At 37.3% G+C, this 21284-nt stretch overlaps 1 protein-coding gene across 1 annotated transcript in view; it reads right to left on the bottom strand.

Moving 5' to 3' along the window:
- Positions 1-2162: 2162 nt before the first annotated feature.
- The window catches only part of LOC120781719 (voltage-dependent L-type calcium channel subunit beta-2), a 616781-nt gene continuing 597659 nt past the window's right edge, over positions 2163-21284 (bottom strand). The window contains exon 9 of the mRNA XM_040113959.1: positions 2163-2732. Coding sequence (XP_039969893.1) covers positions 2350-2732 — 383 coding nt within the window. The 3' untranslated portion in view covers positions 2163-2349. The remainder of the gene's footprint in view (positions 2733-21284) is intronic.

Raw genomic sequence — 21284 nt, 5'->3', positions numbered from 1 at the left:
GCGGAGAAATAAGTTCGTCACTTCTTTTTGCGATCCGCTAACCATCAGCCGTGCGAGTAACCCCGAGCGACACCATATTGTGCGAACATTCGTTTTTTTTATAATTCGAGTGACATCTATAAATTGTACATAAAGTTAAAATAAATACAATTTTTGTAAATTTCTGGCGAAATTGTGTGGTGTCTCTTTTTTTACATAAGTTTCCGAACGGTGAGTGCTAAGAAATTAACCCTTCATTTGCCCATCTCTGTTATACATCTGCTTCCAGTACCGGACCTTGCAGCGCAACATGCCCACAGTCGCATGAGTACTGGTTCTTTCAATTAATTTTCGGTAGTACATCTGGGCGTTTGGTTTCTAAGTGTATAGTTAATGCTTATTGTATAAAAAACGACCTCAGTTTCCACACTTTCTAGCAAATATTCTAGCAGCAAATTGTCTTCCTCCTCACTTCAATTTTTTTTATGCTTTGCCCTCTTGCGAATTTTCTTCGAGTGTATAAAAATACTAAATAAAACGTCACAACTTACTTATGGTCTTTCCTGATTTTTCGTAATTGCATTAAATAAAATTTATCCTTGCTAATAATTATTTTGCCTATTTTCATGATTTCCAATTCCGAACTATGTACGGAATTACCCTATTCTAAAAATCTAAATAATTTTTCTTCCAGCTCTTTGGCGAATAACTGCGCAGCATTGAAGTCATGTACACTCTCCACAATTTTGATGCGAAATGATTTGTTTAATTTTTGCTTAAACCTTGTAGTTAATTTAAATGCTAATATATGATTTGTGTTCCAACTCAATTAAATATTCATCTTGTGCACTGACAAGTTTTTGCATTCAGTTTTCATGAAAAAGTTCGGCGGTCGATTGTTCCTAAACTCCTTACAACCTTACACACTACATAATTAGTCGGGAAATCAAATATAAAAAAGTCGAATATTGTTACTTGCGCGATTGCCTATCATCACAATGCAAACAAGTCTCTTTTTATTTACTAGATTTTTATTAAGACTACATTTTATATAAATTTGCAATATTGAAATTACTTTAAAAACCTTTGATTCGATGTATGTTTTTGAAAAATTATTTCCTTTTTGGACATTTATTTCTCTAGATAATCTCTCTGTGGCTCAATACTAGATTCAGCTATACTCCGGCTCGGAGTACGTTCTCAATTAGTTGGTGTGGTAAGAGTAAAAACTTCAAACCCATCGGAGATAACGAAGATCACATATTCGAGTAGAAAACTTGTTCTGGAAATTAATGGGTGCTGTACATGTTAGGACGTGGAGAGCCTTCTGCAGAAGTGTAGAGGGTCTTGGTTCCTCACGTTGTACTCTTACGAAAAATCTTACTCTGCAGGCGATAGACCATGAGCATTCAGAGTCATTGGAAGCTCACTTTCCTTTACAGTGCAGCCCGCCTTCTGGATGAACGTCACCTTACTTTGGAGCTGAATTCATTCAAAGCTTTCAACTGGGACGGTGAACTATGTTAGATTAAAACTCTACTTAAAGAGGCGCTTACAGCAAAGGTCAGAAAGAGCTTTCACGTTGGTGCAAGGATTTCAAGCCCATTAGCTTATCATCGCTGCTGCTTTGGAGGAAGGTAAGTGGGTCGCCACTGCTTTGCACGTGCGCGTTTTCCGTTATGGCTATTATGAAGCCCTCCGGTATTATCCTGACGGTTGGTTATTGATACATCGCACTTTGCATTTTTGTAACAAAATCGTTATATGGAGAGTGGGCGAGATTATGATCCGATTTCATCCAGGTTCACACTGTAGGGACTTTTATAAGATAAGGGAATTTGGTTATTGTAGCATTAGTGGTTTATATGTACGTTAAGCCTGTTAAGCGTGGCATTGGTCCGATTACGATTTGCAGAGAAACACGTACATATACCAAGTTTCTTTAAGATATCTCAATTTTTACTCAAGTTAAATGCTGACTACGGACAACTAAAGACAGGCAGTCACTTGGAATTCAACTCACCTCTTCATCTTGATCATTTATAAATATAACCTCACATCTAAGTCGATTATTTTTAGGTGATATATACAAACAACCGTTAGGTAAACAAAGCTATTATACTCTGTAGCACGCTGTTGCAAGTTCATAAAAATATTAAACATGGAAAAAAGAAGAATGAAAATCGATTTTAGAGAACGTTTTACTTCAACACTATATTTTGCTGTCATCGCTATAGGTGTTTGAATTATTTCAATTCATACTTTTTTACCGTTGAAAATATAGTGATACATGCGACAAAAAAATATTTTAGACATAAATTTAGATATTAAAATATATTAGGTTTGTCGACAACCTTATATCCATGATTCCTATATAGCATTTAAGGCTCTTCGGCCGCTGGTAACAACTCTATTAGTACCAAACTCATCGCGGTCCATCATGACATTATCATTAATTACTGTTGGTAATGTGCCATCCGATTCTGAAAAACGTCCACGAAGGGGACGGTTAATAGTAGAAGAATGAATTTTTGGTGAACCATCATGATCAATTATGTAAGAGGATTCCTCTGGTTCTAATAAATTAATTTTTTCTTTTCTGTAATGCAAAATATCTCTATCAATATGCTGTAATCGTTTCACTTCACGCTCTTGTCTTCCATATCTGATTTGTTCGCTCAGAGGTTCAACAAAATCTTCCTCTACATGATGACCATAGTATTGCCGTTGGCTACGTTGAAACGTTGAACTTTCTGCAAAGTAGATATTAATTCAGTTGTTAGTACTGTTTAAATGTATGCAACAAATTGGAGAAAATATTCACTAAAAATATATGTACATATGTATATATTGTACTTATTATCAACCAACGCAAAATTGAGAATCGCTATATTACGAAAAAGAACGTAAATCTTTGTTTGAAATTCCCTGGTTGAGCAATCAGGGGATGAATATATGTACATATATACTTGTATGAGTATAATATTGTATACTTGTATAATAACAAGTCCGTTCTTATGAATGTAACTTTATTCATTAAATTCAGTTTCTAATTCTTTACAGCTAAGAGGTTAACATAATGCATTGCGTCCTCGCAAATTAAAATTAAATTTTTATTTAATAAATAAAATAAATATTTATATTGCCTTTTTAGTTGAGTCTTATGATATTTTGTTTTGCGATTGTTTGAAATGTCGGTAACATAGTTTCCATTTCTATTATATTCAACCAGTTTTTTGTATTTAGGTTTATTTTTAGGTATTTGCCTATTCAGCACAATATTGCCTAGCAATTCCCTTGGTTCATAATCTCTATTTTTATTCAATTTCTCAATTTTTTCAACTTTCTGTTTTTCGTACTATTTACTTATGTAAGGTAACCCTATGCGAAATATTATTTCCTATCTGAGTGGCATCACCGGCACATCAAAAGCAACACTCGACTTTCAACCGCCAAAGTGAACGCAGCCTCCCGTGCTATATTTCCTCTTTTAAAATAAACTTTGTGAACTACAATTTAATTATTCATTTTATATATAAATAAAACGACCATCCTGTGAACAATGCGAATGTGTCCGATTATATTAAAAATTTACCTTTTCAAATCAGAAGTAGGATTACTTCACGCGTACAAACGTCAAATGTGTACTAATACGTTTAACTGTACACAATTTTGAAAACGGTTTCGCGGTGATTTAGTGATCAAAAATGTGTGGAAATTAATAAACGGAAAATGTGCTAAACGTTAATCTGTACATTTTCAAACGACATTATTTCTACCATGCTTGTATAACGAAAAGAACATACGGTTCTTAGTGAAACGCATTTACGTACATACGTGTGAAATACTGCAAAACGTTAACCTGCAGATTTCATAAACCTAAAGTGTATTATAAAAAAACGGAAATTTTTAAGATATAACTTAACCTACAATTTAAACGTGTAAAAAAGTTAGCAACATCTCGATCATTCGATATAACGGCTAACGGTGCATCATCTTGAACATTCGATTTAACGGCGCGTGTGTACATATATGCAAAAACGAAGTACATAATATACATATAACGAAGTACATAAATTTTTGAGTTTATAAAAATGAGAGCTATTGCATCATTGAGTGTAGTGCAACTTAAACGGCAGTTGTCAGAACGAAATTGCTCAACGTCAGGTACGAAGGCAACACTCATAAGTCGTTTGAGTGAAACGATCGGGTCGGATGAAATCGAAGTCGAAGAGGACGAAAACGAACAAGTTACGGGTGATGATAGTGAACAGTGTGATGACGGAACACAAAAATCGTTACAAAGACAAATGGACGAAATGCGCGGAATTCTAGAAAATGTGTTGTCATATATGCAAAATAATTCCCAACCTCGAAGTGTGCCAATTGAAAACACAAGCAACAGTGAAAATAGAAACGTCAATAACATTTCCCCTTTTGCAAATTCGAATGCAACTGTAACTCTAAACAATTATTCGGTGCGTGAAATAGCAGAAACAATACCAGACTTTGATCCAACAAATGACAATTCGTTGTCATCAGAACAGTTCGTTGAACGAGTAAATAGTGTTATCCGTGCGTATGAATGGGACGAAAAGTGTCTATTGCTTGCCGTGTAAAAAGACTTAAAAAATGAATTTGGTAATTATCCCGATGAAGCAGAAATACATTTTGAAATGCAAAGTGCCGTACGTAGACAAAATGAAAAAGTAGACGACTACTGTTTTCGTGTTTGTGCGCTTGGGCGACGGTTTAAATTAAGTGAAACAGCGATAGTTAAATACGCGAGAGAAGGACTACGAAATCGTGAACTACAAGTTGCAATTGCGGCTCAACGAATAAACACAATGAAAGAACTAAGAGAAACCTTAAACGAATATAAAAGAAACGTGCCAATAAATTCACAGCGAAGTGTAACGAAAGTCGAAATAAAAGAATATGAAAGTAAGAATGTAAACAAAAATGAAAATTCTAATAAGAAGTTTGAAGCAAAAAGTGTAAAGTGCTATAATTGCGATGAATTCGGACACATATCGAAAAATTGTCAAAAACCTCAACGTAAACCAAGATGTGAAAAATGTAATAAAGTGCATTCAAGGTATGATTCTCATTGTAAATCCGAAGCTAAAATACGAAATACATTTTGTGTAAACGATGAACTCTTTAAAGTTGACGCATTATTAGACGGTCAGAAATTAAAAGCATTTATTGATACGGGAGCTCAGTGTAGCATGATTCGGAAATCGTTATGTGAGAAACTTAATTGCAAATACATAAAGTGTGATATACAAATCAAAGGACTATGTGGTGGTAGTCGACATGCAAAAAAATCAGTGAAAACAATTTTAACAATCGATGGCATTACTATATCAGTTACCTTGTATTTGGTGGACGATCAATTATTACCTAGTGACATTTTATTAGGGCAAGAAAACTTTATAAATAATTTGCGGTTAAATATTCAAAACGGAAAAATAAAAATAGAACGCGAACGCGAACACGAAAAAGATATTAAAGTTGAAGAAATAAAACGTTACGTTAATGAAAATGAAATTATATGTGAAATAAACGATAAATGTGTAAAAACAACGTTAATGAAAATTATAAACGATAATAGAAATGTTTTTGCAAACAACTTAAATGAACTCGGAAAAACTAGTTTGGTGAAAATGAAAATTGAATTAAATTCAAATGAAATTGTGTCTCAATCTCCATATCGTGTACCAGAACCAAAAAAAACAAATTGTCTCTGAAATGATACACGATTTATTAAAAAACGACATAATACAACGTTCAGAATCACAATATGCAAGTCCAGTTGTGATTGTAAAAAAGAAAAACGGTAACGATAGATTATGTATTGATTATCGACGTTTAAACAAATTAATTATCAAAGAAATATTTCCACTTCCAAATATTGAAGAGTGTCTTCAGGAAGCAGCACGTTATAAATACTTCACAACGCTTGATTTGAATAGTGGGTACTATCAAATTGAAATCGAACCAGAAAGCCGTAAGTATACATCTTTTGTTACTACCGGCGGTTTATACGAATTTAAAAGAATGCCATTTGGACTGAAGAACGCTCCAATAGTATTTCAACGTTTAATGTCTAAAACCCAAGAAAAAGCAACGAAAGATAATATGATTCATTATATGGACGACATACTTATCTGCAGTAATACCTACGAAGAAATGTTTCGCAAACTTACGACAGTCTTAAAAGTTTTAAAAGAAGCTAATTTGACATTGAATATTTCAAAATGTGAGTTTTTGAAAACAACAATAAATTTCCTTGGACATCAAATATCACCGAATGGATTAACTCCAGGCCAAGCTAAAACGAACGCAATACAGAATTATGAACGACCAACAAATGTTACAGAAGTTAGAAGATTTCTAGGGTTGAGTGGATATTTTCGAAAATTCATTCCAGGTTACGCAATAATATCCGAACCTATTCGAAAACTGTTACGTAAAAATGAAATCTTTAATTGGAATTACGACCAAGACAAAGCCTTTAACGAATTAAAGCAGAAACTGACGTCAAAACCTCTACTAATTGCATATCGAGTAGATGGAAACCACGAAATTCATACAGACGCTAGTTCAGCTGGTTTAGCGGGTGTATTGTTACAGAACGAATGCGATGGATTAAAACCAGTCGCATATTATAGTAGATCGACGAGCGATACTGAAAGACGTTTCCATAGCTACGAACTTGAAACTTTAGCTGTAGTTGAAACCCTAGAACGATTCCGATACTACATCGACGGTAAAACAGTAAAAATTGTAACCGATTGTAGCGCTGTTAAAACTGCTATGAGTAAGAGAGAGCTTATTCCACGAATTGCTCGATGGTGGTTAAGGATACAAGAATTTGATATCGATATTGTACATCGTCAGGGTAGACGTATGGAACATGTCGATGCATTAAGTCGCTGTCCAAACGAAAGTGCTAAAGAAACAGATGTAGCAACTCTACGAGTAGATAAGGTATCGATTACATCAAACGATTGGTTGTTTAGTATGCAGTTACAAGACGACAATATAAAACAGATCGCCGAAAAAATTAAAAACAAAGATAAACAAATTTTGAAAGAGTTTTGTATTGAGAAAGATAGACTATTTAGAATTGAAAAAGAAAAGAAATTATGGGTTGTTCCGAAAGCGTTAAGACATAAAATGTTAGAAGAATGTCACGATAAAAATGGTCACTTGGGTTTCGAAAAAACCATTGACAAAATGAAAACGTACATATGGTTTCCCCGAATGCGTAACTTCGTTAAATCATATTTAAAAGCATGCGTTGAATGCGCATATAACAAACGTTAAGGTGGTAAAATTGAAGGACAGTACCATTTCGATAACATCGTACCAATACCATTTAAAACCGTTCATATGGATCATTTAGGACCATTTATCAAGAGTTCGAAAAGAAACGAATACATATTAGTCATAGTTGACGCTTTTACGAAGTATACGATCATTAAAGCAGTAAAGAGTACAGCAACGAAGCACGTATTAGAAACGTTACGAGAAGTTACCAGTTATTTTGGAGTTCCTGGAAGAATCATTACTGATAGGGGTACAGCCTTTACCTCTAAAGATTTTAAAAGCTACTGTGTTAACAACGATATAAAACATATACTAAATGCAGTACGAACGCCGAGGGCGAATGGTCATGCCGAACGAGTTAATCGTACACTTTTGTCAATGTTACTCCCAACGACAAACATAGACAAAAAGTGGGACGAGAATTTATTCAACATCCAGTGGTCAATGAAAACGATGAAAAACAAAACTACGGGTAAAAGTCCACATGAACTTTTATTTAGTTTTTCACCAAGAGATATCCTCCAAAATAAAGTTTTGTTAGCATTACACGAATATAATCTAACAAGCGAAGAAGATATACAAAAACTACGAGAAGCAACTTGTGAAGCAGTAAACCAGAAACGACAACAAGCTAAGAAGCGATACGATGATCATCATTCAAAACCAACAGAATTCCACGTTAATGACTTAGTGCTAGTCGAAAATGAACCTTCTAGTACTGGGACGTCGAGAAAGCTGGAGCCACGTTACAAAGGCCCCTTTATAGTTAAGCAAGTGCTTGGTAAAGATCGTTATTTACTTGAAGACTTGCCAGGAGCAGACCGAACGTCACGTCACTATACTTCAATCTACGCATCCGATAAGATGAAGTCATGGTGTCAACTTCCTCCCAATTTTGAAGACAACAGCGATGAAGCCGATGATGAAAGCGACGAGCATAGCGAGGGCGCTATACATTGCCAGGATAGCCGACTGTAAGGTAACCCTATGCGAAATATTATTTCCTATCTGAGTGGCATCACCGGCACATCAAAAGCAACACTCGACTTTCAACCGCCAAAGTGAACGCAGCCTCCCGTGCTATATTTCCTCTTTTAAAATAAACTTTGTGAACTACAATTTAATTATTCATTTTATATATAAATAAAACGACCATCCTGTGAACAATGCGAAAGTGTCCGATTATATTAAAAATTTACCTTTTCACTTAGCTCTTTAATGGACTCTTTATAAAAGCTTTTTATTACAAAGTCAATGGGTCTCATTTTTTGCAAGTGAGGAAAGTTCTCTGATCGCCATTCACTTGGGAGTGCCTAGAAACGATTCTTTCACACATGGCTCAAGCAGCTCACTACTTCCGGTCTTTGACCAAGTATCCTCTGGGTAGCCTAAGAACATCCGTTCGAAGGCGAACTAATGTGAGAAGGCGAAACATCCCCTACATAGGGTTGTGCGCTGGGTTTGGGACCCGCCACGTAAAAAAACACCCCCAATGAAAGGAAGCAACAAGCCTCGGATGAGAGACCCCCCTTGTGATGACGACCATGGCAAACGAAATAAGGACTACGATTTGAGGGCATGCACCTGGAATGTCCGGACCCTTAATTGGGAAGGTGCCGCTGCCCAGCTGGTTGATGTCCTCGCGAAAATAAAGGCTGACATCACCGCCGTCCAAGAAATGCGATGGACGGGACAAGGACAGAGACGAATAGGTCCTTGTGACATTTACTACAGTGGCCATATAAAGGAGCGCAAGCTTGGTGTTGGATTCGTGGTGGGAGAGAAACTCCGTCGCCGAGTACTATCATTCACTCCGATGAATGAACGCCTAGCCACAATCCGCATCAAAGCGAGGTTCTTCAACATATCGCTGATTTGCGCCCACGCCCCGACGGAAGAGAAGGACGATGTGACCAAAGATGCCTTCTATGAGCGCTTAGAGCGCGCTTATGAAAGCTGCCCCCGCCACGATGTCAAAATCGTGCTTAACGACTTTAACGCCAAGGTGGGCAAAGAAGGTATCTTTGGCACTACGGTCGGTAAATTCAGCCTCCACGACGAAACTTCCCCAAATGGGATGAGGCTGATTGACTTCGCCGGGGCCCGAAATATGGTTATCTGTAGTACTAGATTCCAGCATAAAAAGATTCATCAAGCTACCTGGCTGTCTCCGGATCGAAAAACTACCAACCAGATCGATCATGTTGTGATAGACGGAAGACACGTCTCCAGTGTTTCAGATGTGCGTGCGCTCCAAGGTCCTAACATCGACTCGGACCACTATCTTGTTGCAGCCAAGATTCGCAACCGCCTCTGTGCAGCAAAAAACGCACGCCAACAAACACAAGGAAGGTTCGACGTCGAGAAGCAGTAATCACAACAGACAGCCGAACGATTTTCTGCTCGGCTTGCACTCCTGCTCTCTGAGAGCACTCGTCAACAACTCGGTATAAGGGAATTGTGGGACGGCATTTCAAATTCCTTACGTACAGCTGCAACCGAAGCCATTGGTTTGCGGAAAGTGCAAAAGAACAGCTGGTACGACGAGGAGTGCAGTGTCGCAGCGGAGAGAAAACAGGCTGCCTACCTCGCAACGTTACGATCGACCACTACACGTGCGGGATGGAATAGATACCGAGAGTTGAAAAAGGAAGCGAGACGCATTTGCAGACAGAAGAAGAAAGAGGCTGAAATGCGTGAGTACGAAGAGTTTGATAAGCAGGTCGACAGGGGTAATGCTCGAAAATTCTACGAAAAAATGCGGCGGCTTATAGAAGGTTTCAAGACCGGAGCATACTCTTGTAGAACCCTCAATGGTGATCTAGTCACCGATGCCCAGAGCATACTTAGATTATGGAGGGAACACTTCTCCAGCCTGCTGAATGGCAGTGAATGCACAACACCAGGAGAAGGCGAACCCGATTCCCCAATCGATGACGATGGAGCAGACGTTCCATTACCCGACCATGAAGAAGTTCGAATAGCAATTGCCCGCCTGAAGAACAACAAAGCGGCAGGGGCCGACAGATTGCCGGCCGAACTATTCAAACACGGCGACGACGAACTGATAAGGAGCATGCATCAGCTTCTTTGTTAAATATGGTCCGACGAAAGCATGCCCAACGATTGGAATTTAAGTGTGCTATGCCCAATCCATAAAAAAGGAGACCCCACAACTGCGCCAACTACCGTGGGACTTGCCTCCTCAACATCGCATATAAGGTTCTATCGAGCGTATTGTGTGAAAGATTAAAGCCCACAGTCAACAAACTGATTGGACCTTATCAGTGTGGCTTCAGACGTGGAAAATCAACAACCGACCAGATATTCACCATGCGCCAAATCTTGGAAAAGACCTGTGAAAGAAGAATCTACTTCAAAGCTACTTTCGACAGCACAAAAAGGAGCTGCCTTTATGCCGCGATGTCTGAATTTGGTATCCCCGCAAAACTAATACGGCTGTGTAAACTGACGTTGAGCAACACCAAAAGCTCCGTCACGATCGGGAAGGACCTCTCCGAGCCGTTTGATACCAAACGAGGTTTCAGACAAGGCGACTCCCTATCGTGCGACTTCTTCAACCTGCCTCTGGAGAAAATAGTTCGATCTGCAGAACTAAATAGAAAAGGTACCATCTTCTATAAAAGTGTACAGCTGCTGGCGTATGCCGATGATATTGATATCATCGGCCTCAACACCCTTGCCATTAGTTCTGCTTTCTCCAGGCTGGACAAGGAAGCACAGAAAATGGGTCTGGCAGTGAACGAGGGAAAAACGAAATATCTCCTGTCATCAAACAAACAGTCGTCGCACTCGCGACTTGGCTCTCACGTCACTGTTGACAGTCATAACTTTGAAGTTGTAGATAATTTCGTCTATTTAAGAACCAGCATTAACACCACCAACAATGTCATCCTGGAAATCCAACGCAGGATTGCTCTTGCCAACAGGTGCTACTTCGGACTGAGTAGGCAATTGAAAAGTAAAGTCCTCTCTCGACAAACAAAAGCTAAACTCTATAAGTCGCTCATAATTCCCGTCCTGCTGTATGGTGCAGAGGCTTGGGCGATGACAACAAACGATGAGTCGACGTTACGAGTTTTCGAGAGAAAAATTCTGCGAAAGATTTATGGTCCTTTGCGCATTGGCCACGACGAATATCGCATTCGATGGAACGATGAGCTGTACGAGGTATACGACGACATCGACATAGTTCAGCGAATTAAAAGACAGCGGCTACGCTGGCTAGGTCATGTTGTCCGGATGGATGAAAACACTCCAGCTCTGAAAGTATTCGACGCAGTACCCGCCGGGGGAAGCAGAGGAAGAGGAAGACCTCCACTCCGTTGGAAGGACCAAGTGGAGAAGGACCTGGCTTCGCTTGGAATATCCAATTGGCGCCACGTAGCGAAAAGAAGAAACGACTGGGGCGCTGTTGTTAACTCGGCTATAATCGCGTAAACGGTGTCAACGCTAATTAAGAAGAAGAAGAAATCTCTATTCTTTGTCGGCCTGCATTAATCTTAGATGTTCATTTAAGGTTCCATGTAGTCCTTCTACGCCTTCGTTTCCAGTTTTTAAATACGCTGTGGTAGTATGCATTTAAATGTCTTGTTCCTTTGAAAACAAACGTACTGCACTGTGTAGAATACATCTATCGTTGTCAAACACAATTTTATTCATTGTACCTAAATATTCAATTCGCTCTTTTATAGCTGCTATAATTGCTGTCCAATTTCTATCATCAATCTTATGAAAAATGGCATACTTAGAAAATTTTTCGATAGTTGTAAGGTACATTATATTTCTGCTTAAAAACCAAATATCTATGTATGTATATGTACTATGTCATTAAAATGAGTGGGCGTTTCTGTAACTTGATATGGCAATTTTACTGGTTTTCAATCAAATTTAGCTATTTGGCAAATTGAACAATTATTGATTACGTGAGTTATTACTTTCTATAATTTCGGATAAAAGTATATGTTCTTCAATTTAAGGAAAACTTCTGATTAGGATTATTACGGAGATGCTCTTTTTATATGATTGTCAATATTTCGTTCTTATCAGTAATTTAATTTAATTTAATATGTGATTTATATAACTTAATATTGCTATTTTCAAGGAAATTTACATACAAATATTGGAATTTTACAAAAAGTTCATTATTTTCACAAAAAATACATATAGCACCTTGCTTTATGAAACATTTCTGTAAAATACTTTTTCGATGTTTAGTCACTGTTATGTGAGTTTGACACTTTTTATTTGCGATTTTTAAATACAGTGGACCAATAAAGTTTACATACTCCTAGTTCTATTAAATTACGACACGTTTATTTGTTATAAAATTAATAAATTTTTAGTTTTTTTTCCATCCATTTCAAAATATGCATATTTAACATTAAATATAGCATATCAAAAAAATTTTTTTTTCTTACACAAATAAAAAAAGTTAATGCTGAAGCTAAAAATGAGCTTAATTCATATCAAAAGAGTTTACGTACACCAATGATTAATTATATAAATCAAAAGTAATTACAATAGTTTTAGCGGTTTTTGGCTACATATTGTTGTTATTATTGTCCCTAGACGTCGACGCATTCTCCTCACTCGATTTATAGTACTATTTCCCGATATTTTGACCCACTAAGTCGATGATCCAGTTTTTTGGCATTATTTTGATGAAATGCAATGATTTCGAATACGATTTTCCAAAAAGTTCCAGATATTTTAGTTAGGATTAATGTCTCGTGATTGCGGGACCTATGGAGTTATTTTTAATTCCATAACAACCATTCACGTACAAGATAAGACGTGTGTCAAGAATGTCCAAATTGTTTATTCAAATTGCATATTATCAAACGTATACCAAAGTTTATTTAAAAACATGTAAGGAAGGGCTAAGTTCGGGTGTCACCGATCATTTTATACTCTCGCATAATAAAGTGATAGTCGAGATACCGTCATTAGCAACTTTATTGCGAGAATATAAAAATGATGCCCTCTGAATTACATGAAAATATCTGAGAGATTTACCGATATTTTCGGTGAAAAATAACGTTAGGTTAGGTTAGGCACTGAATTCTTCGTGCTCGATATCAGGGACCTTGAAAAGTTATAGTCCGATCACGACAATTTTTCCACAAGGGATACCTCAGCTCAAATACCGTATTTGTGGAAAGTTTTATTCCGCTATCATCATTGGTTCCTAATGTATATATTATACAGAGAAGGCATCAGATGGAATTCAAAATAGCGTTATATTGGAAGAAGGCGTGGTAGTGAACCAATTTCACCCATATTTCGCACATGTCATCAGGATGTTAGGAAAATATTATATATCGAATTTCATTGAAATCGGTCTAGTAGTTCCTGAGATATGGGTGCAGCTTCTTTCTGCCATTTCTTCGGTAAAATTTTGTGTTTCTGACGTTTTTTGTTAGTCGGTTAACGCACTTTTAGTGATTTTCAACATAACCTTTGTATGGGTTCTTCCATTTTTGAACTGTATTTTTGAACTGTATATGGAAATGCCTGAAGGAAACGACTCCATAGAGTTTGGTTAACATAGCTATAGTAGTTTCCGAGATATGTACAAAAAACTTAGTAGGGGGCGGGACCACGCCCACTTTTCCAAAAACATTACGTCTAAATATGCCCCTCCCAAATGCGATCCTTTGTGCCAAATTTCACTTTAATATCTTTATTTATGGCTTAGTTATGAAACTTTATAGGTTTTCGGTTTCCGCCATTTTGTGGGCGTGGCAGTTGGCTGATTTTGCCCATCTTCGAACTTAACCTTCTTATGGAACCAAGGAATACGTGTACCAAGTTTCATCATGATATCTCAATTTTTACTCAAGTTACAGCTTGCACGGACGGACGGACGGACAGACAGACATCCGGATTTCAACTCTACTCGTCACCCTGATCACTTTGGTATATATAACCCCATATCTAACTCTTTTAGTTTTAGGACTTACAAACAACCGTTATGTGAACAAAACTATAATACTCTCCTTAGCAACTTTGTTGCGAGAGTATAAAAATTATTATCGAACGAATAATAAAATATTGAAAAGAAAATAAACTTATTTTCCAGCGCTTGCTAGCACAACTCCGTTTGCTTGCTTTTTAACGAATGCCTTTCACTCGATTACACTGTCGGTGACAGCTCGGCCTCTCCTGACATTTTGTCCTGCAAAGGACAATTCATCGTCTTCATCGTCACCCTCTAACTCAGGGCTCAATGTACACCATGGTTTGACATGATATCCACTACAAGTGTTACAATAACGTCTTTGAGTCTGCGTTGAGTCTGATGGGTCTTCAATGATGGATCTATCGTAGTTATGCACTTTCGTAACGATATATGGACCTTTAAATACTGGATCCAGTTTATGCGACTCGCCTGTCGCATTATGAAAATAATCGATGACCATTAAGTCCCCAATATCGTATTTTCGTGGTGACTGATATCGTTTGTCGTAACGGTTTTTCCATTTGGTCCTCTCCGCCATAAAGTTGCCCGTTGTTTCATCTCGTTTAATATCAATATCTACGTTAGCTTTATCGTCATCATTCAATTAGGCTGTTGACGTTAAGGTGGTTATCGGGTTATGTGATTATTAAATTAAAAATAACCTCTGTGCTCCGTGAACATCCTATGTATGGTTTTTTGCTTATTTTTACACAAACAGCTGTTCATTGTTTACAATTCTAGTTCAATGAAATTCCTACTTATAAAATGCCTAAGTAAAGTTTAAAAAGCAAAATAATCGAATTTAAAATAAGTTCTGCTATTTAGGAAATGGACTTTATTGTGATTCTTACTTACTTTGAAAACTTTTGATAATTTTCGATGATTTTTGATGCTTTTCGATGCTTTTTATTTCGGTTTTAATTTACTGATTGTAAACAAAAAACAGCTGTTAATAGCAGATTTTCCAATAAGAAAATCTAAATGGAAATGCCATTCGCTTAGTTTTATCTATTTTTTGTGCTGCCATTTAGTAAAATTCCAACGACTTTCTAGCACTGGAAATAAGCAAACAACCACATAATCTGTAAACAAGGGTCTAGGTTGGTCAAAGTTGGTTATTTTGTCATACCGCATTTTGTTGTTGTTAACTAATCACATTACCACATAACGCGATGTCGTAATTTCTACGGGTTTCCTCAGTATTTGGATGTTGCCCGAATGAATAACTAAAATACAATCTCTCTGACATCTCTTCCAATAAACATATCGTATGGCATAAATTCATCAGGTACTACTTGCAACTTCGCATTTATTTTTCAGTCACCTATTTTTAATTCGACATCGATATCTGCAGTGTTACAAACTGTTGCACACCCAAAACCTCTTAATCTCTTATTGCAAACCTTCTTAAAAACATTGGCCGGAACTCTCGACTCTGTTATGAGTGAGGTATCGCTGCCCGTATCAACAAAAGCTAAGTATTGATGACTGTTTAATTCCACGTTTGACATTAGTGGTGGGTATTTATTCTCACTTAAAACTGTAGCAATTGTTGGCTTGTCGGAACGACAAAACTTTGCTTCATGCCCTACCTTGTTGCATTTACTGCACCTAGCTTAATATTGCGGCTTAGAACATTTTGCCGCGATATGCCCAAATTCATTACAATTGTAACATTTAATCAAATTCTCCCCTGCATTCGTATTTTGAGCAGAATAATCTTTGAAATTCATATGACTCTCTACATTCTTTGGTGACGATAGTAAATTTGACAAGCCCTCAAGTCACCTCAACAAATCATTGCACGTTGGTAAACTCATTGCCATAAGAGTTCGGGTTAAATTACTATCGCTTAACCCTCCAATAATGTACGCATTTATTGACGCTTCGTCAATCTTCCTCGTCTACCAATATTCAACATTGCATAATAATATTGCGTCCGTGTGCACCTCTGCTGCGCTCATTGTAAATGGGAAATCATGTTGGAATGCTTCTATGAAAGCAGACCAACGCTGGAACACATTTTGTGTGTCAAGCCATTCTTTGGCAATGTCTTTTAGCTTAGACTGAGCTCTAACAACATTTCTTGCTCACATCTACTACATATATGCCTGTTGCAGTTGCGTTATTTTCTCTATGAATTGCTCCGTTCCTCTCAATGGGTCAAAATCAGATAACAATCCAATTATTTCGTGGACTGTACTTCGCTGTATTATTAATTTCATGTTGTGAAGTCGAACACATTGCCGCCTGACCTTGGCGCTAACGTTGTATGCCTCACCTGGACTGCCACAAGATCACTCACAGACTTGGCAAGCCCCGAAATCACATCACGCATCTCGTCCATTTGCTTCTGCATAGCAGACATTTCACTGCTTTCTTCTATTTTTTCAGCATCAATTTCTTCCGAACCGTATGTTTCCAACAACTGCAAATCTTTCGCCGCTTTATTGCCCATAACAGTCGCTCCTTGGTTTTGCAACAATTTGTTGAGTTGATCAACCCTAAGCGCATTCAATTTTATCATTTTTCCCATATTATTAAGGTGATTCAATTTAATTGCTTCCGTATGAATTGCCGTCGCTTTCGTTGAACTTTATTCGTCGACTTCCAAAAATTGAATTAATATGGCGCTGACAGTTTTGTCTACAATTTTTTTCAAAATTCTCAAAGGTTTGAACTTTATTCGTCGACTTCCAAAAATTGAATAATATGCTGCTGACAATCCTGTCTACAGTTTTTTTCAAAATTGTTTTCCAATCGAAACCAGTTGCCTTTGGTTTTTTTTTCCAAAGCTTACTTCGATTACTCGTTGTTCTCGTGTTGTTCCCTTTTATTCGTTGAAACTTTTTCCGTTGCCATGGATCGATGTTTTATGGCGATGTTTTTTCAAATTTTACTCCATATCTTTGCAGCACTTTTTCTTGGTATTAATGCAAAAACATCTGCTTCGAAACTCTTTAGCAAACTGTCATGTGCTTTGTTGTAAAATACGGAGAATTCGTTGGTTGAATGTGCACTTGAATAATACTGAGAATTCGCTTATGAATTAATGCGAAATAAGTTTTACAAAAAATCGAAAATACATTTTGTGTGACAGTCTATTTTGTGCTATGTGTGTTAGAAGTTGTTTTTGAGCGTTTAATATAAGTTTTGTTTCGAATTCATCTGTTGACAATCACAACTCTATTACAGGTGTAGTGAATATAAAATATATATAAATAATTTCGTTAGACGTTTAAATATGTACATAATATTCAGATTTTCAAAATGCTGCCTTCAAAATTAAAAAGCAAGGTCTGGAGCTTCTTTATAAGAAATTCAGATGCATCCGCCACATGCAAACTCTGCAACAAGAAATTAAAAACATCAGGTAACACGTCAAATCTTTGCTGTCACGTTGAGAATGTACATAAAAAGGTTTTACTTGATCAAGTTGATAATGCAGAATGCTCCTCCAAAACTACGCGCACTCGGAACCAAACAGCGAAAAATTTCTGAAATAATAAACATATCACCAACCGCTGGGACGACAGCGTCAAGTGAGTTATTCGACAATAGTAATAAGAAGACTGCATGTATTGAATCGTCTCCTAGTACATGTACTCCATCAGTACTGCAAAATAAATCGGATCAGTTGCCTGCGCTGATCCAACCTAATGTGAAAGACTTTTTTGAGCAGGTCAAAAGTATTTCTTACCAAGATGACCCTAAATCAAGGAAAGTTCCAAGTAGAGAAACAATTAAATTAAGAGTGGATGAAAAATATGAAGCGCTGTCTTCAATTTTCAAAGAGTATATTCGTAAGTGCGACAGTTATTGCCTAACATATGACATATGGACGGAGACAATGAAAAATCAGTCGATCCTTGGGGTAACAATTCATTTTTTGGACAATTTACGTTTGTTGAGTGGGACGTTAGGAGTAATCGAACTGCACGAAAGTCATACAGCAGCTTATTTTGAATAAACTATGTGTGTTTACACTTTTCAACGAGTGGAACGTTTGCATAAATAAAGTTTCTACTTGTGTAACTGGTAATGATTCAACCGTGATGAAATTAAATAGAAGCTTGTTTTGGCGAACAAAAAATTATACCTTTCCAAATTTCATAAAGGATGCAAATAATGGCGTTAGTACGTCGGAATCTTCGGAGGAGTGTGCAACAGAAAACCTGTTTGATATTTGGAGCCATCATAAACAGTTGGCCCACCAAAATATAAAATGTAAGTTTTCCAATTTATCTGCTATAACAACAACGGAAGTTGCAGTGCAAATGTATCTTGGATTACATCAATCAGAATCCAACAGAAATTTGGGATGATATGAAAAATGTATTTCCTGAATTGTATAAACAAGCTTCCAAGTATTTATCCATTGTGGCCATTTCAGCCCCTAGTGAGTGACTGTTTTCTAAAGCTGGAGCAACGATCACACAGCAAATAAATCGCTGGACAGGGAAAAAACTTTCCAAATTGTTATTTTTAAATTCTGTTTTAAATAAATAATTAGTTGTTTGTTCAAAAACTATTTATATCTTTTATTTATTGAGAAAAGGTTTTAATAGGTAGCTAAAATATATATCAGTTAAGGCGTACTACTGTATTTCACTTATTTATGGTTCTAAAATAAGCTATTTATCCTCACTAATAAAATACGTTAAAAAAGTTAAAAAACCCATCGATGTTTCGATACATCGATGTTTCAATGGCCGATGTTTCTAATGTCGATGTTGTTTGAAGAAACATCGACACATCGAACCATCGATGTTTCATTTCACGATGCTTGCATCCCTACTGCCTATGCAAATAATTCCTTCCTCTCTTCTTCGTTTGTTCGATAGTTACGCCGTTTGTTCGCTAGTTACGCCGGCGCTCTCATCGCTTGCAAAATTATTCCTCAAAACGTATTCTTATCCACAAATTCGTATAATTCTACGATTTTGGAATCCCACTTCTGAGATGTCAAGAATGTCCAAATTGTTTATTCAAATTATTATCAAACGTATACCAAAGTTTATTTAAAAATTATTATCGTACGAATAATAAAATATTGAAATGAAAATTAAACTTATTTTCCAGCGCTTGCTAGCACTACTCCGTTTGCTTGCTTCTTAACGAATGCCTCTCACTCGATTACACTGTCGGTGACACGTGTGTTTTGGGTCGTTATCGTGTTGTAAATAGAAGTAGCTGCTATGAACAGCCGATTTAAGCACACTTAAAATTAAAATTATTTTGCTAAAATGTTCAGAAACATGTGTTTATCCATCTTTGAAATGTACACAAAAAAAATAAATCCTCAAACAGTAAGGAATGTTTTGAAGAGTGCTTGTTATCATAGACGAATCGCACGTCGTAAGCAATACATAAGTAAGGATAATAAAGAGAAGAGTTCGGCGGTTGCTTAACAATATTTAAACAAACTGGTTTTGGGCAAACATTGTGTTCTCCGGCGAATCAAAATTTAATTATTTGGTTCGAATAAATCACGAAAAGTGTTGAGAAAGATCACTAAAGAGTCGCGAGGAAAAAATGCAGTGCCAACGGTAAAGCACGGTAGGAGTAATGTTATGGTTTGGGGGTATATGGCTGCATCTGGAGTTGAACATTCGGATTTTTTTTAGTGAAAAAAGGGATAAGAATATGTATCTGAACATTTTAAGAAAAAAATTTAAATTTTAAGTGTGCTTAAATCGGCTGTTAATAACAGCAAAATCAATTTCCAACAGGATGAGGACCTAAAATACACTTCATATCTTGTACGTACCGGGTTGTTATGGAAATAAAAATAACTCCATAGGTCCCGGAATCACTAGACATTAATCCTAATCAAAATATCTGGAACTTTTTGGAAAATCGTACTCGAAAACATCGAGTTTCTTCAAATTAAGGCCAAAAAACTGGATAATCGACTTAGAGGGTCAAAATATCGGGAAATAATACTAGAAATCGAGTGGGGGGCATACGTCGACGTCTAGGGACAATAATAGCAACAAAATCTAGGCAAAAAACCGCTAAGACTATTGTAATTCTTCTTCTTCTTCTTAATTGGCGTAGACACCGCTTACGCGACTATAGCCGAGTTAACAACAGCGCGCCAATCGTTTCTTCTTTTCGCTACGTGGCGCCAATTGGATATTCCAAGCGAAGCCAGGTCTTTCTCCACTTGGTCCTTCCAACGGAGCGGAGGTCTTCCTCTTCCTCTGCTTCCCCGGCGGGTACTGCGTCGAATACTTTCAGAGCTGGAGTGTGTGGCCGCTGTCTTTTAATTCGCTGAACTATGCCAATGTCGTCGTATATCTCGTACAGCTCATCGTTCCATCGAAAGGGATATTCGCCGTGGCCAATGCGCAAAAGGCCATAAATCTTTCGCAGAATTTTTCTCTCGAAAACTCGTAACGTCGACTCATCGGTTGTTGTCATCGCCCAAGCCTCTGCACCATATAGCAGGACGGGAATTATGAGCGACTTACAGAGTTTAGCTTTTGTTCGTCGAGAGAGGACTTTACTTTTCAATTGCCTACTTAGTCCGAAGTAGCACCTGTTGGCAAGAGGAGTCCTGCGTTGGATTTCCAGGCTGACATTGTTGGTGGCGTTAATGCTGGTTCCTAAATAGACAAAATTATCTACAACTTCAAAGTTATGACTGTCAACAGTGACGCTCCCTGCGGGGAGGGAGATAAGAATATTCCCGCGGTAAGGCACGCCTGTCGTATGAGGCGACTAAAATCCAAATGCACTATGTCCGACATTCACATGTCTGGTTTATTGAATGTCGGCATGGTCAGAGATGTCAGAAAAGTGCTACATTGAAATACTATCATATTCTTTGAATGGGTTTGCGATTATATAACAAACACAAAAATGAATGGGATAACAAAAAAATCATACAGTCGGGTTCTTAAGAATTCCTCGGAATTTTTGGGGGCTTGACTGGCAGTAGCTTAAGCGCAAGCTTGGGCTACAGGTCACACCAAAG

This window comes from Bactrocera tryoni, unplaced genomic scaffold, assembly GCF_016617805.1.
Source record: "Bactrocera tryoni isolate S06 unplaced genomic scaffold, CSIRO_BtryS06_freeze2 scaffold_7, whole genome shotgun sequence".
NCBI lineage: Eukaryota > Metazoa > Arthropoda > Insecta > Diptera > Tephritidae > Bactrocera > Bactrocera tryoni.
The sequence above is the reverse complement of the archived record's forward strand: the minus strand, read 5'-3'. Positions and strand labels throughout refer to the sequence as shown.